We start from the raw sequence: 2,544 nt of genomic DNA, 5'->3' as shown, positions 1-2,544 counted from the left end.
ATAATACTAATATATTCTAAAAATAGTAGATTGTCATTGGCAACGGTAAAAGAGTGGAAACATCATTTGCAACTTGTTTGCAGAAATGTTGTTCACCTCTCGTAACTGCCGAACGGAAAGTCCGTTGTTCGCAGCCAGTCCGTTATTCGAGGCGTACGTTATACGAGGCACCACTGTATATATTAAGATTAGAGCAGTTAATGAATGTTTTACTGAGGAAGAAGTCATGTCTATTGAAATCCATATATGTCTCAAAAATGTTTACTAAGACACTACTATGGATGTGTGTATAATTAGACTTTGGATAAGACACTTTAAAAGCAGAGAAAGCAACATTCTGTCTTAAAGTGGTAATGATAACAAGTAATGACTATGATAGAAGAAAACAGAAGCTGATAAAAAAAAAAAAAAAAACAACAGTAGAAAGAAAGTATGCTACATCCTTACAGTTGAATTGTATGATGTAACAGATATAAGGAAACCTATTGTGATAGCCATCATAAGGAAACTATAACGTTTGTACCCAGTAAGTCCTAAAATTGCTGAAAGAAGAGCCAAAAAAAGGTCCAAAATTATTTGCATGGAATTACTTAAGCTCAACAAAAGTAAAAGACACTGTTTCTATTACAAACTTTTCAAAGGCTAAAAGAGTGAAAGAACAATGCAAAGTTATAGGTGACAAAACATGGGTCCATTATGTGCATGAAATGAAGACAGTCAATGGAATGGCATTATCAAATCTTAATGAAGCTGTTCTGTTCCATGACAAAACATCTCCAGACTAATCTGCACAAGGGAGGCCTTTACAAAAGTCAGTGTACTGTTCTTCCTCAATCTCCATAGCCTAAATCTTGCATCTTTTGATCATCACTTCTTTGATCTTTTAAAGTATTTAAAGGAATTCAAAAGAAAATATTTTGTTGATAAGGACCAACTCAAGCAGTGTTTGGAAAGTCTGGAGCCAGAGTAAATATTTTTATAGGATGGGAATATTATATAGTACCTTGACATGGAGATGAAATTGCACATAAAATGAAAGTTACTGTACTTTGTGGAAAAAATATGTTTTAACAAAGATTAATTGATGCAAAGAGTATTATTTTAGGAAATAAAGTTCCAGAAGAAAAAATATGAGGCATTACTTTCATACTGCATATTGTAATTAGATTTGTGCATAAACATGCATAAAAACACTAAACATAAATACTAAAATAAAAAATAAAAATCTTACTTTTAAACGATTAATCTCCATTTTTAATGTTGCAATTTCTGCTTTTTTACTTTCTGCATTCCTAACCAATTCAGAAACTTGCTGTTCAAGCATTCCTTTCTCTCTCTCTAGCTGTAATACAGTTGAATTTTCTAATAATTTTGAATGTGTATTTCTTCCACTAATGTATTTTCCTATATTCTCTTTTTCTCGTTCTTTCATGCCATTAGAATCTATATTGTCTTTACTAGTGGTGCGTTGCATGCTGCCACAATTACTCTTATTAGTTTTACGTCCTGCATGAACACTTTTTAAGCAATGAATGTTCTCCTTATTAACAGATCTAGTAGGTATGCTCTCTGATTTTGATTTTAATCCTGTTGAACCTGAAAGCTGAGATTTAACAGGAACAGATGTTTTACGACGTACTCCTGAACTTGAAAGGTTATCTTGACCACCAGATAATGGTGTAATGATTACTTTTTCGGAAGCAGAAGTTTTACATTTAACTGTACTGTTAGTGTTAGTATTATTATTCCTAGAGATTTCATTATTAGATACAGAAGTTTGATTATTAGATAAAGATGTTACATTCCCAGAATGGGTTTTTACATTTTCTCTGGCTTTGATATTCTTCATTGTGAAAGTGGATGGCACGTTTTGTCCCATCCAATCTTCTATCTAATAATGAACCTGGAAAAATGAATTTAATTATAATACCATATTATGCATATTAATATTGCTAACATTTTAATACATAAATAAAATGTAAGTTAAAGTTATTTCAGTAATCTATTAAAAATTTTATAATTTAGTTCAAAATATTCAATTTATTAAATTAAAATGATAATACGCCTAATAATCAGATCATTCTATTTCATGAGTGATATGATTACTAAACATTTATGAATACAATACTGTAGTAATATTCATTTTAAGAAAATATTTTTTTATAATCAGAAGAGATGTAAGGGCTTTTGGATAATTAAAACTTTTGATAAATTATGAAGTTATACTAGTAATTTTTGTAATAACAACAATAACATTGTAGAGAATTGATACCATAGATTTAGAAGTAAGAACCATTGAAGTATAAATCTTTATATATCTAAGACCTAAAGAATTTTACATTCTATTATTTTTAGCTTTTGAACTAAAAATATCATAGATCATGTCACTGAATGATAAAACTAGAAATTTGTAGTGATTATACCAACTGGTATTGTGATAGATTTTCTGAATATTACACATAGTTACTTAAAAATGGTGTTTTAGATGTACAGTGGTGCCTTGTATAACGTACTTAATCCGTTCCAGGTGCACGTCCGTTAAGT

The 2,544-nt window shown here is 30.0% G+C and overlaps 1 protein-coding gene across 1 annotated transcript; it reads right to left on the bottom strand.

Annotated features, from left to right (window-relative positions):
* Positions 1–43: 43 nt before the first annotated feature.
* Positions 44–1,931, bottom strand: LOC111617509 (putative uncharacterized protein DDB_G0274535). Its single transcript, XM_023358791.1, has one exon. The coding sequence runs from the start codon at positions 1,877–1,879 to the stop codon at positions 1,163–1,165; it is 717 nt and encodes a 238-aa protein (XP_023214559.1). The 5' UTR covers positions 1,880–1,931; the 3' UTR covers positions 44–1,162.
* Positions 1,932–2,544: the final 613 nt, after the last annotated feature.

The sequence above is a fragment of the Centruroides sculpturatus genome, unplaced genomic scaffold (genome assembly GCF_000671375.1).
Source record: "Centruroides sculpturatus isolate CEXI.00-Female unplaced genomic scaffold, Cexi_2.0 scaffold6591, whole genome shotgun sequence".
NCBI lineage: Eukaryota > Metazoa > Arthropoda > Arachnida > Scorpiones > Buthidae > Centruroides > Centruroides sculpturatus.
This window is presented reverse-complemented; position numbering and strand designations above follow the sequence as displayed.